Below are 19,827 nucleotides of genomic sequence, written 5' to 3' on the forward strand. Positions count from 1 at the left end.
TCTTTAGAGACAGGATTCCCAGCTCTCTACTAAACTCTGCCCACTCTTTCCAAAGGTTGTTGTCCAGTATGTAAGCCCTCATAGTTTTTCCCCATGTCCAACATCACCAGCTCGAGCCTTCCCTCCCCGTACAGTGTGGAGCAGCAGTCCGAGGTCTTTCGGGGAGAGCAGTTGCAGTCAGGGCAGCCTCTCACTACACTGTGCAGTCAGTGTTGAGGAGAGCAGGGCTAAGTGTCACAGAGTGTGAGGAGAGGTAAGAATTCCTACAAGAGTGCAAGTTTTTATGACATCCATTTATGGTGTGTCTCTCTGTGTGTCACTCTGTCTTGTGTTTGTGTGTACACATGGATGCACAAGTTGGTCAGAGGACAGCTTGTAGGACTTGCTTCTCTTCTGTCATATGGGTCTGTGGAATTAACTCAGGTTGTCAAGATTTATGGCAAATGCCTTGACCTAATGAACCATCTCTCTGAACCACCGGGAAGAGTTAGATTAGTGGTAAGATATGACCCTTCTATCTACCCTTAAAGGAAATGGGAGGGGGGGTCAGTTATAAGTTAAAATTCAGTTTATGCTGAGTCATTGAAGAATCAACTGAACAGAATTCGGGCAGGAAGAACTAAAGAAATTTCAAACTCAGAAATAGCATATACTTAGGCAACAAATGCATGCTTGAGTCAGATTTTAAGTAAGTGTAGCAAAACTGGGAAACATACTGTACAGTATGCACATTCATCTGCAAAGATAACACTTTCACTATTACCAAAGTGTAAGCTTCAGGAATGTGGCAGTTTTGTATTTAAAAGAACAGGAGCTAGTCGGCTATGAAACCTATGCTCTATAAAATACACCCATTAATATTCTAGTTCTATGCTGAAGGACCAGATGTGCAGTAGTATTGTCAGTGATCATCATTAGAGTCATCATAATGTTTGATATTCATTGTGAAATATTGGACAGGTAACAAAAGAGGGGACAGGGCTTTTCCTGCGTGGTTGGTGGCCACTGGTAGTAGTGGGGTCCAGGAAGGAAAAAAATTTTTTTTGAAAAAATACCAAAGAATCTCCTTAATGCAGAGTCATTTACTGGGATCTTCTGTGTGCAAAGAGATTATCTGTTGAAGAACTAATAGAAGAATAGGCAGTAGTTTCTGTGGACTATATGACATATACGCTTGAGTACTGTACTGATGGAAGCATTATGTGATACTGTAGGAAAGTCTTGTACTATGCCAGGAAGTAAACAAAAAGATATGGAAAGAAGCATCACACACTCAGAAGTGTAGGAACAGAAAGCAGAGTCAAGCGGGCCAGATGGGACTGCGAGGATGTGTCAAGCCCAGGGCCAGTCTCAAGTGGCAGCCTCTCTCTGTGCAGGCCCTTCCTCAGGCAGTGCTTACAGAGCCCAATTTACACGAGAGATAACTTGATAATCTTAAGGAATACAAAATTCTCTTATTCACTTTTTTAACCAGTAAATACAAGTTACATGTATTTGTTATCCACAGTATATTGCTTTGAATGCATACATTGAAATGATTAAATAGTAAATGTTGTCACACATGGTTAATCTTCATTTTATATTGAGAATATTTAAGATCTACTGTCTTAGCAGTTTCTTATCTGTTTCTCTGTCTCTTTGTCGCCCTGTCTCTCTGTTTCTTCTTTTGTTTTAAAGGTAGGCCCTCGGGGTTGGGGATTTAGTGGTAGAGCACTTGTCTAGCAAGCGCAAGGTCCTCAGCTCTGAAAATAAAAGAGAAAATAAAGACAGGGCTTCACTATGTAGCTTTTGCTGGCCTGTTATAGATCAGGCTGCCCCTGAGTGTTGGGATTAAAAGTTTGTACCACTACGTCCCCTTGTCATCAATTTTCAGGTATATATCATCTATAAACCCTGCCTTATAGAATCATTTTCTTGAACGTATTCTCATTTGGCCAAGGGTTTGTATTCTTTCACCTAAATTGCTCCTAAATTCTGGTGTCTGGAAATCACCATCTGTTTGTTAAGTTCAACATTCTTTAGGTTCCAGAAATAAGCGAGACATTACTCTGACTTGCTTTCTTCTGCATCTGCATTATTGCACTACCATGTGGCAGCTGATATTCTCATTTTGACAGGATACAGAATCAACTAGCAGATAAATCTCTGGACATGTCTGAGGGAGTCTATACCCAGATTTAATGAGTGGGAAGGTCCATCCAGCATATAGGCCATAGCATCCAAAGGGCAGACGTCCGAGGCTAAATCAGAAGGAGAAAACAAACTGGCTGCCAGGATCTATCTCTCTGCTTCTTGAATAGAGTCTGTGAGACCAGTAACTTCAGGAGATTGCCTCCATTTCTTCCCATTTCAGTGGCCTATATCTCTGAAACTCTAAGATGGAAAAAAATCAAACCACACCACACCACACCATATCACACCACGCCACGCCAAACCAAACCAAACCAAACCAAACCAAACAAGCCTTTCCTTCCTTACATTAGGCTTTTGTGTGTATGTGTGTGTGCATGTGTATGTGCATGTGTCACAGCAACAGACAAATAACTATAATACAGAATATTGGTGCTAGGGGGTGAAAGAAGTGCAGTTGTTGCTATGGTAACCCTGACCATATGGTTTGTAGGTCTTTGGTCCTGGCTTGCAGGAGGAAATGTCAGAAGAATGGGTAACTGGGCTGAAAAAGCTATAGAATGATGTAAGCAGAGATCAATGGGACATTTTGGTGGGAGCCTGGAAGACCAAAATACTGAGAAAAATGCAGACAAGTGGAAGTTTCATGAAGCTTCAGAAAGAAACAAGGACCCTGGGTAGAACTGAACTAGAGGCTTTTCATGTTATATTATGGCAAAGAATCAGACTTTATTTTGCTTGTGCACTGAGAACTTGTACGAGACTAGCCTGAAAAGTAATGAAATAATTTGTTTGGCAGAGAAATTTTAAGACAAGATAACATTCAGGTTGTGCTCAGTACTTAATCCAGATTTACAGTGAGAGAGAACAACAGGTGGAACAGAATGATGAAAATGCTACCGTTTGGCAAAGAAAAGAGTGTGCGCCAGTTCACAGCTAAAAAGGCCCAGGCCATTTAAAAATAGTTGTAATTCTTAAAGAGAATCATACCATTGAAGAGAAACCTGGTACCTGCGCTGGAACAATAGGTAAGTGCCTGGAGGGCAGGACAACTCATTGGCAGGAATGAGCCTCAATGAGGCTCCATCTCACAAAAATGTAAATTCATTTGAAGGAGACAACCTTGACTGAGAATGCAAAGGATCCTGTGTGCAAAGCAGCCCTCCAGGGATGTGTCTTCCAGGGTCAGCCTGGGAAGGCTGAGGCAGCTCCATCCTAAGCTGGCAGCAGAACTTGGTAGTGCCACCCATGTGGTACTTGTTTTGCAAGCATGAAAGGTATAAGATTTGAGGGGATCTCTAAGCCATAATTTTAGAGAGATGTTGAGGTAGGCAGTATGTGGCCCCCTTGACTTTAAGAAGTCAACTGCAAGAAGACCCTGAGAGCCTACTGCATGAAACTTTGAAGATGACCACCAAATTTCAGATGTCAGAACCATAGGATATCCACCGAATCAAGCTCCAGGCATGGGCTGGAGCTGCTCTAAGAGAGATGGTCCCTGCTGCCGACAACAAAAAAAAGTGCAAGGGAAGGGCTGCCCACCTCACTGCATCATCCCAGATGCTGGACTGGAGTAAGGGCAAGGTTTGCTGTTTTCCCTTTTGGGCTTTAGTTTTGCTAAGGAATATAGTGATTTTGTTTTAAATGTTTTTGAGAAACGTCTACCTTGTTTCTTTAATGGCCACACTATACTTAGCTTTCATTGGAAACGAAATAATAGAAGACAGCAAGCATAGGAAATATAGTATTTCTTGTATTAGATGGTGACTGTTTAGAAAGAATATAGGGCAGGATCAGGAGAATGTTGAGTGCTACTAAGAGGCAGGGCTTGACATTTTAAATGGCAGTGAGTAAGGTAGGATTTTGAGAAGGTGACACTTGGCCTTTAGTGCTGAAAGAGTAAGCTGTTGAGCTCTGTGTTGGGGAGAACACAGCTGAGGGAAAGAAGGAAAGTACAGACTGTCTAAGAAAGAGAAGAGGCAGCTCTGAGTGAGCATGTGGGAGAAAGTGGTAGTGCATGAAATCAGGCAGGTAACAAAAATGTCTGTGACCTTAAAGCCCATTGAATGGGCTTTAGCTTTTATCTAAGAGAAGTACAGGACAAATGTCAGCTTTCTGTTAATAGAACCACAGGGGCCACAGCAGATAGTAATATAGACTATAGATAGTAAGGTAAAAGCAGTGAGACTATTTGTACAGTGGCAGTTCTAATAGCTTAGGCAAAAAGACAACAGTGTATTAGATCTCCAAAAAGGATAAGGGATATAATCTATACCATAAGGCATTCCTCAATGATTTGTGAAGCATTAATGGCTAATATAAGAAAATAAAGCTATTGAAGTCAATCTAAATTATGCTGTGAAATTCTGCTGTGTGCCAATAGCTCACTACTTCCATCGTAGAACTAGCAGAGAAGTAGTATACAGTGTGGATCCATTGAATGAAGTGATAATTCTCACATTGAGTATGCTGTTGAGGAATGATTGGAAATCACACCACTCAGAATAGTACACAATTTAAAACTTATAAATTTCTTATTTCTGTAATTTTCCATTTATTTTCAGATGGAAATTGACTGTTAGTAATCGAATGCATAGAAAGTGAAACTGGACCAGAGGGAACTACTATTATTTACCCTAAGAGGAACAAAATACTGATACATACTCCACGTATATATCTTGAAAACTTGTGCTAGAGGAAGAAAGCCAGGCACTCAATGTATGTAATACTGTATGGCTCCATTCACAGAAGATATCTCAGATAGGCACATCTACAGAGGGAGGATTTCTTAGGGATCAGAGGAAGCTCAGAAAATGTCATTATGAGTTTGGGGTTTCCTTGGGGTGGTAAAATGTTGAACATTATGACGTTTGTTGTACCACACTATGAATTTAATAAAATGCCTTTAGTTGTACATTTTTAAATGGTTAAAATGGTGATTTTATTTTATGTTTACCACAATCCCAAATAAATAAAAAATAAATAAGTAAGTAAGTAAATAAATGGATGAATGAATAAATGAATGATGACACTAGGATTGGGGAGATGGTCTACTTGGTAAAGCAGGGGCCTCAGTATCCCCAGTAAACATGCAGAAAGCCAGCTGAAGCCCTGGGCCTGTAATCTAGTGCTGGGGTACAGATGGGTAGATTCTAGGGGTTTGCTGGCTAGGAGATCGTAGCTGCAACAGTGAGCTCCAGGTTCAGGGAGAAATTTTGACTCAGAAAAACCCAGGTACAGTGATAGAATAAGAAAACTGATATCAGTCTGTGACCCGAATACACTACATGTACACACACAGAGACACAATAGAATGAAAAAATGTATAAGGAAATTAAAAGATAATGGCGTTTCCCAGGTATGGTGGCACAAGCCTGTAATCTCAGCATTCTGGGAGGCAGAAGCAGGCAGAGCTCTTTGAGTTCGAGGCCAGCCTGGTCTATAAAGCAAGTCCAGGACAGCCAAGGCTACGCAAATAAAAAAAAGATAATGGTGTTTACAAAAATATTTTTTATGGAAGATTTATTTATCTTATGTAGATTAGTACTGTATCTTCATGTATACCCGCATGCCACAAGAGGGCATCAGATCCCAGTATAGATGGTTATGAGCCACCATATGGTTGCTGGGAATTGAACTCAGGACCTCTCCAAGAGTAGATGGTACTCTTAACTGCTGAGCCATCTCTCTAGCCCCTTTACAAAAAACTTTCATGCCTCAATAGTTTGTGTTCTGGACACAGTAGTTGGCTTAGCTAGAGGAGAGTTTGCAAAGGGGAGTGGGTGAGGAGGTTAGAAAGTCTGGATTGGGTAGTGAGGGACACTGACTGCAGAGCCAGGGTGTTCAGCCAGTTCAGTAGCTGGAAAGCATTGGGGTAGAAGGGAGAAGGGGACTGAAGGAAATGGTCTTTGGGAACAGTACAGGTTAAAAGCCCTGTCTTGGGCAGAAGAAAGGGCTTCTGGTTGTAGGAAACCATGCTATTGCTGATCCCTGGAGGCAGCTTTGTGACCATTCCCCAAAGCCTCAAATTTAGTTTCTCCTTTTATAAAATAGCTTTTGGAAGGGTCTGGTTATAAAAGTATTGTTTAAAATATGAATAGTATATGAAATCCCTTTAAGGGCAAGGGAGTAGAGCTTGTTACCGTGTTTGGGCAAGTCTAGAGTTACCTGGACTGTTCTAAGTATGAAGACTTAGACTTGTTGCTTCCCACCTTCCACACGCCTGGAGTCCTCTAGGCAGCCTGTCTGTGCATGGGTGTGTCTCCATCACCTTTCACTACTGTTCCCATATGATATTATTTTGCTTGTTGCTTTAAAATTTTTGTCTTGGCTCTTTTTCCGTTTCTTCCTGTTGGACTGCAATGTCACATGCTGTACTTTTATTTCTAAAAGCAACAACAAAATAGTTGAAACATAAATATCCCAGACCTTTTGGAAAGAGGACAAGGAGCTGAGTTAGAATGGCCTATGCTTATAATTCTAGCATGTTTGAGGTGAAAGCAGGGACATCAGAAATGCAAGGGCAGCTTTGATAACATAGTGAGTTTAAGGCTACCCTGGGCAACATGAGGACCTATTTGAAAAACAAGAACCAAAAAACAAAAGAATATGAGGGATCATAAAACATAAAGTTATCAACGTTTATTAATCACTATGTGTCAGCTTGAAGCATGCTTTTAAAGATTATTTTTACTATTTTTTGTATGTAACTGTTTTACCCGTATGTATTTCTGTGTACCACATGTATGCAGTATCTTAGGAGGCTATCAGAAGGTATCAGATCCCTTGGCATTGGAGTTACTGACAGTTGTGAACCACCGTGTGGCCCCTGTGGAAGAGCAGAAAGCAAGCTCTTACCCTCTAAGCCTTCCTTCAGGTTGTAAGCCTGTTAACTCACTGGCTCCTGGCGGCTGTCAGATGGCTCCTGGCGGCTGTCAGATGATGTAGACCAGTGAGTGGTTCTCAACCTAGAGGTAGCCACCCCTGTTTACAGAAGTTGCATAAGACCATCAGAAAGGATAGATGTTTACATCACCAATCATAACAGTAGCAAAGTTGCAGTTATGAAGAAGTAACAAAGTAATTTTATGATTGGGGCCACCACAACATGAGGAATTGGGTCACAATGTTAGGAAGGTTGAGAATCACTGCTGTGGACACCATGCACTCCTCCTGTCCCTAGTGAGGCAGTGGCCGAGATGAGCTCCAGGATTGGCCTTCCCATAGAACCTTTTCAACAGAAGTCAATCATGAATTTTTTGTGAAATTTCCCAAATTTAAATGTTGGCCTTGTGGATGCAGCTCAGACACTGTTGAATTACCCATTTACAATGTGCAGTTTGATGTTTTGTTTTGTTTCTCTGTGCCACCATCACTGATGTCTAGCTGCACAGTGTTTCTAGCATCTCTGAAGGAGACTCTGTCCATCTTAAGCTATGTTCCTTGTACTCCCTTCTTCAGGCTCCTGGATCCATGGATTTGCTTGCTTTGCATAATTCATACATGAATCATCCAGATAATAATAATAATGGTGATTATGGTTATGTTAGCATCTGTTGCTGTGGCAGATACCTCAGAAAAACAATTTAAACAGAGGAAAGATTTATTTTGGCTCATGATTACAGAGGAAGTTTTTTTTGTTTTGTTTTGTTTTTATTTGTTTGTTTTTTGAGACTGGGTTTCTCTTTGTCCAGGCTGTCCTAGACTCACTTTGTAGACCAGGTTGGTCTGAGATTTACAGAGATCTGTCTGCCTCTGCCTCCCAGAGTGCTGGGATTATAGGAGTGAGCCACCATGCCTGGCTCAGAGGTTTTATACTTCCATAGCTTTATGGGTCCATTGTGTAAGGCCTGCATTGCTATCGAACATTATGATGGCTGGAGGGCACTGAAGAGCAAAATTGCCCACCTTATAGAATCTAGGGAGTGGGACAGAGAAGAGTTGTACCTTCCCAGGGCACTACCCACATCATAACCGCTCCTACCAACTTTAGTTTTCATCCTTCCCCATGGAGCTGTTCCTTAGTGGCCCTCCGTGAACTCTGAAGACTGGACCAAGCATTTAGCTCGTAAACCTAAGTAGGTCCCTAAGGTCCCTAAGGATAGGGTACTTCCTACCACTCATGTATGGAATTTTTTTGTGTGAACCTTTTTTTTTTTTTTTTTAGTACAGCCATCCTAGTAGGTACAGTCTCTGCTAATATATTTTCAATTACTTTTAATTTTTTCTGTGTATATATCTTTATGTGTGGAATGCAGGTGTGTCTGTACTCTGCCATCTTTATAATTGTTACATATACAAGTGCCTCAGCAGATGAACTATATTGACAAAAAGAAAAACAAAAATAAGAAACAAACAACAAAACCCAAGGGTAAAAATCCTTTCTGTGAGCTGGGTGATGGCGGCACACACCTTTAATCTCAGCATTCTGGAGGCAGAGGCAGGCAGATCTCTGAGGTTAGCCTGGTCCATAGAATGAGCTCCAGGATTCCCCAGGTAATACAGAGAAATCCTGCCTTAAAAAGCAAAACAAAACAAAACAACAAAAAACCCAAAACAGTACATCAGTGGCTGCATTATCTTTTTACTTTCTTCAAGATGTATTTGATCATAAGAACTTACTTTTAATGAAGTACACCGTATCTGTTTGGTTCTCTCCAAGAAATATTTGTGGGATTCTAGCACATTTACGATTGCTCCCAGTGTCACAGACACCATTTGAATGATGCTCGTGTTCTAGAGAGAGGCAAGAAGGTTTGGAAATAATAAAAGGCATGTTTTTCATCAAGAATGTAAACTTGTACAACCACTTTGGAAATCAATCTGGCACTTTCTCAGAAAATTAAGAATAGTGCTACCTCAAGATCCAGCTATAATACTTCTGGGCATGTACCCAAAAGATGCCCCACCATTCAATAAAGATATTTGCTCAACTAAAAAAAAAAAAAAGAATTTTCAGTTCCCCTTTTCTGTTCTTACAGTTCTTCATGTAAGGGATGGGATTGAAAGAATTAAAGTCTCCAGGTTCTTTTTCTTTTCGTCAAAAGAGAATCTGAGTTACAACACAGGAAGGTCTGAATATACGCTCTCAGCTACTGATGATGACATTTAAAACAGAATGGCCCCTCCCCTCCCCTACTTGCGCTCCCCTCCCCTCCTTTCTTCTAATGCTTTCACTTCTCTCTCCTCTTTTCTCTCCTTCCTCTCCTGTAGCCCTGGCTTCACAGAGATCCACCTGCCTCTGCCTCCTGAGTGCTGGGATTGCTTTTCATATGAGAATTTGTGTGTGTGTGTGTGTGTGTGTGTGTGTGTGTGTATGTGTGTGTGTGTATGTGCACTTAGCAGAAGAAAAAATAGGGAACCACAGTCATGGATAGTTCTTCAAACACATACTAGTGACAAATACTTAAAATTGCAAATCTGTAGTCCTTTTCCTTCTCATAAGGCGGAATTTACTACTCAAAAGGAGAAAAGGTAATGAAAGTTTTGTTTAACAGTTTGTTTTTTTCTGAAGCAAGAAAATCCAGATAAGTTACTGGATCAAGGTACGAGGGAAAAATGGAAAGCCAGGGTGGCTTGGCTTAACACCTGGCCCTTGCTAAGGAAAGAGGGAAGAAACATTTGTGCTATTTTGTCTGTCTTGCACTAAAACACCTGGACTGTTTTTCTTTAAGAGTTCAGCTCCAACGGGCTTGGGGACCAGCTCACATACTATAGTTTGAGAAAGTGAGTTCCAGGTTCCAAATGACCCCCTTATATGGAAATGCAAGCTTTCCAACCCTGGGACGTTGATACACTGGTCACATTGCTGCTCTGATTTCAGAGCACGTGCTGTTGACCCCTTGAAGTTCTGTGACTTAGTGGTAGAGACGACTTCCCATGTGCTTAGTGAGAAGGATCAGGACAGAGTTTGTAAAAGAAAAAAAACTTCAGGACAAACTTCATTGGCTGGTAGAGTGTTAACCAGGTGTGGGTGGGTTGGTATATTTTAGATGGCGTGACCTGTATGAACAAAGAAAGCACCAGAGGGCTGGAAGTGGGAGCCCTAGGAAGCTGTGGAGGCACTGCCTTGGCCTGGGATATGGAATTCTGACAGGAAGGAACTGAATCCATAGAAGTGGTGGAGCTGAAGCATGGCAGTCTGTAGAGACCCTTGAATGCTATAAGTTTTTGTTTCTTTCTGTAGTCTATGGGGGAGCCCCTCAAAATGTGAGAGCGAGGACTGATGTTAAATAAATGTCTTCAGCAAAACCACCTACAAATATAATGTGGACAGGATAAAATTGGGGTTTACCACATGACAGATGTGGTGCTGGCAAGAGTAGCAGCTGTATGGTTTGCACTGATGATTTCTTAGTGCTTCTTCTAAAATGCATCTTTTTCTTTCCCTCCTGTAATTGAAGAAACAAATACAAGAGAGGCTGGGTGATTTCCCCAGAGCCATGCGGATAGAAGGTGGTAGTGCTCTTAACTCCTTGGCCTTTTAGAAGGCAGATTTGCAAGTCAGTTCAGGGAAAGCTTTGTCGGTACAGCAGTGACATAGGGAATTGTTTCTAACAGTGTGTTAACCTCTGCTTTTTGCTGCATAGCAGGCAGAACACTAAAACTCTATGCAGTAGGCCTCATTTTATTGCTAATGTTGTGCCTGTTTTCTATTTTTTTATATTATTTAAACTCTGCTTAATTTTTTAATTCCTCAACCTAAAGACTTCAAAGATTTCAAATCAAATTTATCATTATGCTTCAGGTAGCTATTAAACATCTAGAAATATTTGGGTATTATCGATTATATTTTATGAATTACCTTTATGCTATAATTTATAAACTTGTGGGTTTAAATTTGTCTCTACTTTTAAGCAGTTAGTTCTAACTGATGACTGTTTCGGTGATATAATTAATATACCACTACACACACAAATACACACACACATAAGCACATGCATGCGCGTGGACAGAAAAGATTAAACCAAATAAAGGCTTTGAACTGAGTAGTAAGCAGTGCATTTTGTAGAATGAATATGTATATAGGTCAAGTCTTCATAAAGATAATTATCTTTAGGTCTTCACTGTTGTAACATTCTTATTATTTCTAATTTTGCACTTGATTGTCAGCAAATTCTGGCTACTGAGCTGGTGAATTCAGTTTATTCACCATTCTTTTTCTGCTAGACTACCGATATGTTCATGATAAGCTGCACAATATGTCACTAGAGGGAATAGTTAAGGAAGGGCCTAAAAAAAGACCCCTCATATAGAGCAGAGCCCAGAAAACAGAAGGAAGAGAGGTATGGCCAGATGAACAAGAGAGGGTATGACCAAGGCTCTAAAAAAAAAAAAAAAAAAAAAAAAAAAGAGCCTACACATTCCTAATTCAGCAAATCTGATTTTGAAGTTGATAATAGAGACTCTCTGTTACTAACCCTGTAATTTACACACATTAATGTACCTAAGTTACTGGTTTCCAGGTTTATTAAAACGTTGTATTGGGACTACTGGTTTTCCCCCAAACAAAAATGCTTGTGTAGGCTCTAGAATCTTATGAGTGTTTTTTCTTGTTGTTGTTTTGGTTTTCCAAGACAGGTTTTCTCTGTTAGCCTTGGCTGTCCTGGACTCAATTTGTAGACCAGGCTGGCCTTGAACTCATAGAGATCCATCTGTCTCTGCTTTCCTGAGTGCTGGTATCCACTCTTATTTTTAAACTGCATACATTCTGATTGTATGAGCAGCTTTTAACATAGGCATTTTGATAAATGCTTAATTGTTAATTTTTTCATATGTTCTGTGAAGTTGCTTTTTTTAAACAGATGCCTCCTAGGATGCCTAATATATAGTAAGCAATCAGGAACTGCATATTAAATTATAACTTCCTTATTCAAATATTATAAAATATGTAGCATTTAAAGTATAGAGAAGTACTGAAGTATTGATTCTGTACAAGACACACTTGCATATCATGACAATATATTAAATGTATGTAAGCTATATGGGCCATTTTCTTTATAGTTTGGGAGGGGGCATAAAGAGTGGAATATTTAGAAACAAGCTCGTAAGTTTTTTCCTGACAGGAAAAACTAAATATTTGGATTTGTTTTATTATTGTTCACAAACAATGTTCTTTGTAGAAGGAATACTTTAAAAAGCTTGCCAACATTTGAATAGCAGATGCACTTTCTTACTCTCTGAATTTTTTCCGTTTTGCTTCCATTGGTAACTCTTCAAACTACTAATTAGGAGACCTAAAATAACTGTAAATAATACCAGAAATCTCTTTTCTATAAAGCATTAGGACTTTTGATGGGTGGTAAAGACAAAGAGGACGTGGCCAGGAAATGGCAGGAACTGCTTCTCTACATCCTCTTTAATTTGGTTATAAATGTCATGATATGCAATGCTACAGATACTCTTGCATTCAGGACTGGGTTGTTTAGTTTGATGCAAGTCACATTATTTAAGCTTGGCACTAAGTGCTTTCAGAGGATCTTTTTCTGTAGTCCCAAGAAGCCTGGCATGATCTGTGTTTTACAGATTAAGAAACGGACATACTGGGAAACTAGGTAACTTGCCCAAGGAAGGTTGCATATTTGTGAATGGAAGAGCTACTATCAAGCCAGCAACAAGAAGACTGGCTTTAGAGTCCCACCTCCCTTTTCATGTTAGTTTTGTTTTGTTTGTTTGTTTTTTTGAGAAGTTCTCTCTATTATGAAGCTCTGGCTGTTGTGGAGCTCATTATGTAGACCAGGCTAGTTTTGAACTCACAGTGATCCACATGCCACTGTTTCTCCAGTGGGGGGATTAAAGGCATGTGCCACCACACTTAACTTTTTTGCCAGTTATAAATAACACAACTTTGACTGTATACAGCTGTGATTTTTAATAACTGTTATGATGCTGAGATTCAGTATATCATTTTAACTTCTCTCTGTTTTCATACTAGCTAAAAACTTTGTAAACAAAAGAATTATCAAGCGGAATTCAAACTGACATATTGCTCTTCATTGGGTGAAAGTTATATTATCATTGTGAAGGCGGAAGAATCAAGCAGTGTTTAAGGAAGTGAGACCGTACTTCATGTTTGCCATTTGTCCTTTATTTTCATTCTCACTCTATACTTCCAGCAATCAGAATATCTGTACTCAACATATACAAGCTCCTTGTGCTATCTCAGTGGCTTTCTGTGGTTTTGCTATCTCAAAGGTTATGCTTCTAAGTTTTAACTGAGCAGTCCCAAGGACTGGTAGAATTCAAATTTTAATTGATCTTAAATGTAGGATAACAAAACTCAGAGTAATAAATAAATTGTATATATTGTATCTTGGGAAACATTTATGCATATGTTTCAGTGATTTAGGATTAATGAAAAATTTGAAAATTTGCATTGGAGACACATAAACTATGTCAATTTGTAATGGTAATGTGCGTTTTAACCTTGTATTTTGCTCACTGATAGTCATATAGGAAGGTAAAACATACAGAAATTCATTTTTAAATTTAAAAATCTTCCAGTCATCTCAATCAGTTTTGATTACATCCATCCCTTGGTATTCCAGACCCCCCCCATACCCAAATTGACTAATGCTCAAGACCCTTCTATAAAATGGCACATAACCCACACACATCTTTCTATATACATCAGATCATTTCTGCACAATACTCACATAAAATGTAAATTCTGTGTAAATAGTTGTTCCATTGTATTTAGGGAAATAAAAAAAATATTTACATGTAAAATATAAAAAGTCTATTTCCAACCTTCAGTTAGTTGAAACAGTAGGTGTAGAGCCTGAGGGTTCATGGAGCAACTGCCCCTTTTTGGATTTATTTGTGTGCAATCCAGGGGGTGGGGAGCTACACATTAATTTCTAAATGTGTCTAACAAACATTGTGTTTATGCTTTTTTTTTTTTTTTATTTAAGACTAGTTATTGTGTATCCCAGCCTTGTCTGGACTACTGTGTTGCAGATACTCTTTCCTCATCCACCCAAGTGGGGACTGTGGGTACACACCACCACCCCCAGTTTAAGACTTTAAACGTGTATCTAAATCACATCCTTTCACTGAGTCCTGATTTTAATGTATTATGGAAATATTCCTTAGTCACTTTTGCTTTCATTTTAAAGGTTTTTGTAAGTTAGGAATTTCTTCAACCAGAGAAGTTGGTCACACCTGTCTTACTAGAGATTTGTGATTAAAAAAAAACAAACAAATAATAACAGCAAGTACAGAGAGCGCACCTCCTCCTCACCTACCTAGAAAGCACCTGTAACCAGAGGCCATGAACAGCTTAGAAAAGTGCTGCTTCCTGGCATGTTAAACATCATGCTTACATTCAGTTTTGTCTCCAGTTTTCACATTATTTGTGATAACAGAATAATGGGAACATTCACTAAAGGCTCCTTGTGGTCCACTACTATGAATACTATAGTTGTTTGGTGATTCCCAGGCCATCACTTAAGCAAAAGTTGTGTATGTGCATATTGGGGCAGGGGTAAGTTTATGTGTTAGTGCCTAATTTAGTGATCAAATCTGACCAACCAGTGTCAGATTTTGTATGTTACCTAAGCCACGGGCTCTCATCCGATCCTAGGAAAGACGGCCATGAAGAGTGAGAGACTAACAATTCTAGTTAAAAGTGATAGACTCATTTTTTGAGGGCCACCCTCTTGCTGTCAAGTTCCCGGGACACACAGTGTGACCTTCAGTTGTGGGCACGGAGGTACACGTGCACGGCTTCCCGTGCAGTGGGGGCTCCGGGCAGACACCTGGGCGGCATTTCCACACCTGCCCCTGGCTCCTTAGTTGCCGGGCGTCCGCACAGTGGCGGCTTCCCATTCATGCTCCAGCTACTGTGCAGCCGCCCGCGAGCTCAGAGAGGAGTGCCGGTGCCGGAGGCTCGGGAGGGAGGGCCTCGGCGACGCAGTCGTCGCTGCGCCGGGGCCGGCCGGCCGGCGCTTCCATAGGTGGCTGCGTTTCCGACTTCGCCCTGGCTCCACTCCGGGGGCTTGACGTGCAAACTTCGCCGGAGCGAGCAGAGAGGGAGGGACCGGCGAGGGGGAGGAGGCGACAGGAGGCGCCTCCGCTTAAGGGAGCCGGCCGGGCGCCGCCGCTCGGACGGACTCGCGGACGGAAGGAAGGAGCGGGGCTGCCGGCCGGCCGGGCCGGGATGCGAGCGGCCGCAGGGTGGGCAGCCGCGGGCGGGGGCGCGGACGGGCTGAGGCCGCGGCGGGGCGGCCTGCGTGCCGGCCTCCCGAGGCGGGCCGGGCCGGGCAGCCAGCGCCGCAGTGGCGGCCGCAGCCGGCGCCCTGCGAGGGCCGCGGGAGGCGAAAGCGAAAGCCAGCGGCGCCGCGGACTTTGCGCCCGGGCGGGGGCGGCGGCGGGGCCCGGGGGGGCCGGGGACTGTCAGCACCACCGGCCTGCGGGCCGCGCACGCCGCCGGAACTCCGCGGCGCCTCCTTAAAAGCGGCCCCGCGCCACTCTTTTCCCCCTTTTTGTTACATTGTAGGAGCGGAAAGAATGTCGGAGCGGGCCGCGGATGACGTCAGGGGGGAGCCGCGCCGCGCGGCGGGCGGAGCAGCGGCCGCCCGGCAGCAGCAGCAGCAGCCACAGCCTCTGCAGCCCCAGCGGCAGCACCCGCCGCTGCGGCGCCCGCGGCCGGAGGACGGCGGCCCCGGGGCCGCCACCACTTCGGCCGGCGCCATGGCGACGGCGGGGGAGCGCAGGCCCCTGCCCAGTCCTGAAGCGATGCTGGGACAGTCGTGGAATCTGTGGGTGGAAGCTTCCAAACTTCCTGGGAAGGATGGTGAGTGTCCACGCCTCCCCGCTCCCCACGCCCCCTGCCTCCCCTTTTCTCCAGCCCCGCTCCCCTCCCCCGCGCCGTGTCCTGCGACCCGCCCCCTCGGGGGTCAGAGATGCTATCGTTCGCTGGGTTGTGGAACGCGGAGGTGCCCACACCTACCCTGTGCGTGCGTGAGCGTGCGTCACACTCCTGGCCACTGACCTGCCTCTCCCCTCCTCCTGTGTGTGTGTATCTCCTAGGGACCGAATTGGATGAAAGTTTCAAGGAGTTTGGGAAAAACCGCGAAGTCATGGGGCTCTGTCGGGAAGGTGAGTCCAGCCCCCCTGGTGGAGTTTGTACCCAACCACGGGGAAGTTTTCTTGTTGCTTCAGCCCACCTTCCCTGCTTGCCACATTGAGGATGCTCCTGAAGTGGTTGGAAGAGGGCGGGCAGAGCATTTGGAAAAAGCTGGTTTCTAGGAGCTCTGTTAAAGGCAGCGACCTGGATCCCCTCTGGAAACCTGGGTGCAGCCAGAACAGCGCTTCAAAGTGATGTGCATAGGAAATTGGCAGGGAATTTAACCTAGATCCCTTTAGTTGTCATGGAAAACACCGGGGGAGGAAACAGCCTTCTAAGCATTGGAAAATAGTTCCACACACCTCTGAGGGTGCTGTAGAGAAGAAACCTTGACCAAGGCAGGTTTTCTTAAAGCAACGAGAGTCAACCTTGAACTTCATCATCATCATTATTTTGGTTTTTTTGAGACAGGGTTTCTCTGTGTAGCCTTGGCTGTCTTGGAACATTCTTTGTAGATGAGGCTGGGTTCAGAGTTCTGCCCACCTCTGCCTCTTGAGTGCTGGGGCTAAAGGTGTTCAACACCGTGACAGGCATTTGAACTTTAAATAGTATTTTACTTCCCTGTACCCTTCTTTGTGTGGGATTTAAAGCAAGAGTTTAGGATGCTTCCGTAGATCATCACAACTAAGAGTGCACTCAGTAGAATTTGCATGATTGTTGGCTCTGCCAGGTAAGGGCACAAAAATCTAGAATTTCACTAACCATAAACAGTAAAATCAAAGTCTACCGATTGGCTGATCTTAAGCTACTTGGTAGACGGCTCCTTTCGTTAGATGGCTAAAGGTAGCCTATCAATAAAAGTCAAGTTAGGAATCTGAAAGCTTAGATTTGTCTTTGAGGGTACCCTTTTTCTGGGAGTAGTCGACTTTTGATTCCTAATGCTTACCTTGGGCACTCTGTAGTGAGAAAGGTCATGGCCTCGAGTCAAGTTTGGGATTCAGAGTACTGAGCTTACATATTACTGTGTAGTTTCATTTCTCACCTGTAGCCGTTTATTTTGGCAGAGTTTTCTTTCAGGGCTCAAGAAGTAGAACTTCGGCAGCTGGATTTCTAAATCTAAAACTGGCTCATTTTTGTACTGACCTCATGGCTGCTGCAGGTTTTTAGCTCTTCCTTTTCTTCCTTTTCCCTGCTTTGGCTTTTCAGCTGTCTGTTTGGCTTTTTCAACATGGCCTGTTGATGTTGCCAAGAAGTGATACTGATGGCAACCCTATGCTTTCTTCCAGTGAGAACAGATTATAGGGCAAATCGCTTGATTTTTCTTGAGGATTACTGTTTGAGGGCAAAGGAAAGAGGGAAAGCACAGGACTTGTTGGTGATGTTGCAATAGGAAAAATCAGTTGTTAGTCCGGTTTTAGTGTTGACTTGGCAGTCCGCCTGGGCTTGAAAATTAAAATCACTAGGTGGCAACTCTGGTAGGAAGTGCTAGAGGAGAGCTTTAGAGGCCCTAATCCACTCTTGCTCGTAGTTTTCATTCCTGGTGTGGGTATGTTTTTCTTAAATGGCTTTCAGGTCTCTGAACTGAACAATCATTGCTGATTGTTGGTAATTCCCCTGTAGAGGATGAATGTGTTTCTCTGAATGCCTTGATCTCTGAGGCTCAACAACACTTAGTGGCTGAACTGATTTTTGTTCTATTTGATATTTTCTAATGGGAATATAGTCATTAGCAGATTGTCTACGAAGCTCTAAGATCTCATACCTTAGGCCAAAGGGGTCATGACCCTGGTTGTATCGTGAATCTATTAAGAGTTTGTTAAGAGTTTGGCTTGGGTAATTTTGTTGTTTGCGTTTGGCAGGGTCTCCCTATATAACTCAGGCTGTTCTGTAATTCACTATGTAACTTACAGAGCTCTCCCTGCTTCTGTCTCCAGAGTTCCAGAGTGTTGGGGTCAAAGGTGTGTACACTCTACCTGGCTTCCATCTTTTTAAAGTTGCTGTTTCCACGTAGAAGATGCTGCAGCTATCACGTTGGCTGGAGCGTATGCGTGCATATTTTGAGTAAACACTGATTAGTTCAGTCGGTTCTTCATGTGTCACTGACAAATACAAGTGTGATAGCGACTGAAGCTTCAGTGACTGTAAAAAGGGTCAGGAAGGTTCAGTGCTTACCGTGCAAGCGTGAGGACCTTGCATTTGATTCCTAGAACCTACATTAACCACCTACTCTCCACCAAAAACACTCGTGTCGGCACATACTTTTAATCCTGCTGCTGGAAGTGTGGAGAGAGAGCTCTCTCTTGGGCTTCCTGTCCAGCCAGTCTAGTCCATTTGATGTGCTGCTCCATGTTAGTGAGACACCATGTCTCAAAAAACAAGATGGATAGGTCCAGGGGACCTGATACCTGAGGTTGACTTCTGTACTCTACATGCATGTTTGCATCCAAACGTGCCCACCCACCCACAGTCCTAAAAGGAAAAGCCATGAAATAGGTCTGTATGTTCTCTTAACATTGTCAGGACTTACTTACCATTATCTTTAGTTAAGATTTGGAGACACTCTCCATTTGGAAGATCTTTAGGAATATGTACCTGATTCTTTAATTCTTCTATTTGTGATTATGAGCCAGAGAGTTAGCAAACATGGGTTATGAAATGAGTTCTTTCATCTCTCTGAAAATAACTTTTCCTATTTGGGAAAGGAAATTATAATCCCATTTCCCAAGGTTATTGTAGAGGATGAAAATAAATTAGATAACATAAAATGACTTGTTGCACAATGACTTCTTTTGACCCTTTCCACTCCTGGTAATGTTGGAGCTGACGTTGCAATTTGCTCTTTATCGTATTTTCAACTTAGGACCCTTAAATGGACTTTTAGGGGTCAGAATTCTCCAGAAAGAATATGCAAAATAATGTGCATTCCTGCTCTCTAGGACAAGTGGCCATAGCTGCTTTTCCTGGATTCTCAGTGCCAAACTTAAAAACTGCAAAGTTAGATGCTCTTGTATTTTTTCTTTTTTCTCTTATAACTTGCTTTAACCAAATCTTTTTTTTTTTTTTAAGATTTATTTTATTATGTATACAATGTTGTGCCTGCATGTACACCTGCACGCCAGAAGAGGGCACCAGATCTAATTATAGATGGTCATTAGCCACCATGTGGTTGCTGGGAATTGAACTCAGGACTCTGGAAGAGTAGACAGTGCTCTTAAACCTACGGAGCCATCTCTCCAGCCCAGCCAATTCTTTCATACCCCAAAATTAATGCTATGGAAGAAGTCTGGAACAGTTAAGTTAGGTGGAAATAGCATTAATCCTGTTTTAGTATTATGTATATTCGTGTTCCTTTTAGCACAGCTGGTGAATGTTAGGGTGATATGTCAGTCATCTTTCAGTGATTATTAGCCCAGTATTCATCTGCATCCTGATTTAATACTACCTCCTTCTGTAACTTACAATATTAGTTGATGGCACAGTGGATTTTGGTGAGCTAAGATAACCATACTGAAAAGTTAATTAACTTTTTTTTTTTTTTAGATTTTCTGAGATAGGGTTTCTCTGGGTAGCTTTGGCTGTTGTGGACTTGTTTTGTAGACCAGGCTTGTCTCCCACTCACAGAGATCCAC

General features: G+C 42.5%; 2 protein-coding genes across 5 annotated transcripts in view; both read left to right on the forward strand.

Moving 5' to 3' along the window:
- Positions 1-19,827, forward strand: part of Atxn7 (ataxin 7) — a 166,757-nt gene that overhangs the window by 44,134 nt on the left and 102,796 nt on the right. For 3 of the 4 annotated variants that reach the window (XM_060390980.1, XM_060390979.1, XM_060390981.1), the window contains 2 exons: positions 15,629-15,925; positions 16,162-16,230. In XM_060390980.1, coding sequence (XP_060246963.1) covers positions 15,640-15,925; positions 16,162-16,230 — 355 coding nt within the window. In that variant the 5' untranslated portion in view covers positions 15,629-15,639. Of the gene's footprint in view, positions 1-14,983; positions 15,307-15,628; positions 15,926-16,161; positions 16,231-19,827 lie in introns of those variants that run through there. The other variant, XM_021652232.2, reaches the window with a different exon arrangement.
- On the forward strand, positions 94-15,583 carry LOC132656205 (POLG alternative reading frame-like). The gene is made up of 2 exons (XM_060390620.1): positions 94-176; positions 14,926-15,583. Exons 1-2 carry the CDS (start codon positions 94-96, stop codon positions 15,581-15,583), a joined length of 741 nt encoding a protein of 246 aa, XP_060246603.1.

Source organism: Meriones unguiculatus, chromosome 9 (genome assembly GCF_030254825.1).
Source record: "Meriones unguiculatus strain TT.TT164.6M chromosome 9, Bangor_MerUng_6.1, whole genome shotgun sequence".
Taxonomy (NCBI): Eukaryota; Metazoa; Chordata; class Mammalia; order Rodentia; family Muridae; genus Meriones; species Meriones unguiculatus.